The sequence below is a fragment of the Plasmodium cynomolgi genome (assembly GCF_000321355.1).
Source record: "Plasmodium cynomolgi strain B DNA, scaffold: 0258, whole genome shotgun sequence".
NCBI lineage: Eukaryota > Apicomplexa > Aconoidasida > Haemosporida > Plasmodiidae > Plasmodium > Plasmodium cynomolgi.
Window position 1 is genome coordinate 284 of NW_004192812.1, and position 2,549 is coordinate 2,832.

A 2,549-nucleotide genomic window follows, 5' to 3' on the forward strand; every position below is an offset into this window, starting at 1 on the left:
CCTTGTGGCTTCTTACCCCCTTGTTTTGGTGGTTCTTGTAGCTCACCAGAACTACCTGTTTGCGCTTGTACACCCTCCGTTGCTGGTTTCTGAATTTGTGCTCCTTCTGCTTTTTTATCCTGTGATTGTGCTCCTTCCGCCTTCTTACCTTGGTTAGCGGCGGCGTCGGCTTTCTTGTCCTGGGCAGGTGATCCGTCCCCTTTGGCCGTGGTAGTAGTGCTGCCCGACGTCACTTTCTCACCTAGAGAATCACCACCTCCTGCTCTCGTTGTTTGTATTGTGGCTGAGGGATTAACAGGAACAGGTTTTCCTGGTGCGGGTTTTTCGATTCCTGGTTCACCAGCACTACTTGCTGGACTGGTACTAATTTGTACATCCTTTTTATCTCCATTTGAGATGACCAACACATTTTTACTTGTTTCCTGAGGAATCTGACCTGGAACTGCAATGGGACCTAAAAGAAATGTGCGAAAACACGATTATGATGGGACAGATCGAACTACCAGAAAAGTAATGTATCAAGGCGCACACACATGGCACTCCAATTAAGTGTAGCGCTTGAAGTCCAGTGATATGTGGTTAGGAATAACGATTTCGGCAGTCCTTTCGGATTGTATAGTTGGCAAGGATATTCATCCTCCCTTTCCCAAAGGGGTTTTTCTTTAACATTCCATAATTTGATTCTATTAAATTCCAGATTCACTGTCGCCAAGAAGTTGTGCCTTTAAAACCCTGAAACATTAGAAAAACAGCCCTGAACCCTTAGGAAAAAAACCTTAAAACCATAACTCCAAAACCCGAAAATCTTTGGGAAGGAACATGTGAAAACTTCAAAATAGAAATCCTGAATTCCTTCAGGTCCAAAACCCTGAGAATCCTCGGGTCCCAAATTAGGGATCCCCTTGGTCCGGAATCTTGGAATTGCCAAAGCTAAAACGCAGGAATTCACAGGTTCGAAACCCTGGAACCCTTGGGTTCGGAACCCCGGAATCTTCAGGTTGCAAGTTCAGGGATTCTTGGGTTCTACACCCTGGGAACCCCTTGGTTACGGAATATGGGAATCCTGGAGTCCGGAACCCGCGAACCCTGAAGTTCGAAACCTGGGAACCCTTAAAGCCAATACCCGAGAATCGGAATCCGGACCTTTTCATCCTGGTTCTTCCATCGGCTTCACCAGAGTTCGCACACTTCCTCGGAGTTTGTTTCATTTCCGTTCTAATCTTACCTGTCTTTGCAGGACTTTTCTCCACGGGTGCAGGTGTTACTGTGGCTGCGGGTTTGGGGGCTTGTGCTGCCTTTGCCTTCTCCTCTGCGTCCTTCTGTTTCTTGATTTCTTCTCTTATCTTGCTGATTCCACTTTCCATTTTTGCGTCGTTCGCGTATTCATCCACATCATCAAAGAAATCATCATTCTTTTTTCCTGTTTCTTTCTTTGTAGTACTTGTGCCAGGATATTTTTTGGTCAACTCCTTGAAGGCATCTTCCAACTCCTTCTTTTGTTCACACCAATTTTCTGACTTCCATGTTCCAATTTCACTTGTGCTTATTTCTTTTAAATTCGTTTCTACTATATTCCTAATTTCTTCCATTATAGAAACTGTTTTATTCGTTTCCACCTTATTTAAAATTTCCGTACACATATTATATCCACCATTCTTCCATCTCATTGTTGCTTGCATAGCACTATATATGGCCTTAGCAATACTCGTTGGAATACAATATATTTTAATGAAATAAGATAACCATGTTCTTATAATTTTACAACGCATCCATTCCTTAATATCAGACTTGTTCTCTGTATGTCCAAATTTATACTTATATATTTCGTATAATGCCTCCATAAGGAGCACACACACCTCCCTATACTCATCCAATTTGTTTGCACTTCCATTCTTCGTAATATGTTCTTCACAGTTATTCCGGAACGACTCCCTAATATTGTTATTTCCTTTCAATCCATTCTTCACTACACTCGCAAAATCTCCAAAAATAATTTTTATCTGTTCTTTTACATTTTTCTCCTGTAAAAAAAACATAAACACGCGCATACATATATTCAATCATTATTTATCATCCCCATGCATTACTCCCCACACATATATCATGTTACAAAAATTTTCATTCTCCTTCTAAAACTAATGCTGCCTTACTCCTCCTATACTTTGTATTAATGAACCAAATATGAACTCATCTAAAAAGGTCCACGCTTTTCTTTTCCCTCCCCTCGAACTCATTCTGGAAGCAACAATTGTACATTTCCTTCCCTTTCACCTTCTCCCATATTTTTACTTAAAAATACTCCCTATGAAATGAACAAGCACCTCTTCTAATAATACCTTCTATTCATACTTCACATACATTTACACTTCCTCCACACTTTCTAATCCTTCCCTCCCTTTTCTTAATTAAAATTTCCTCTTTCTCTTCCTCCCCTAAAATTCCCTATGATTTATTAATACTTTTCTGGAAAATGACTATTTCCAGAAAAAATTGTTCACACAAAATTTTTCAAAAAAAATTCTTTATACAGGGGAAAAAAAAAATTAAAA

General features: G+C 40.0%; 1 protein-coding gene across 1 annotated transcript; it reads right to left on the bottom strand.

Moving 5' to 3' along the window:
• Positions 1-890: 890 nt before the first annotated feature.
• Positions 891-2,234, bottom strand: PCYB_003260 (hypothetical protein; the record flags this gene model as incomplete). Its single annotated transcript, XM_004227747.1, has 2 exons — positions 891-2,021; positions 2,151-2,234. 2 exons carry the CDS (start codon positions 2,232-2,234, stop codon positions 891-893), a joined length of 1,215 nt encoding a protein of 404 aa, XP_004227795.1.
• Between the last annotated feature and the right edge of the window lie 315 nt (positions 2,235-2,549).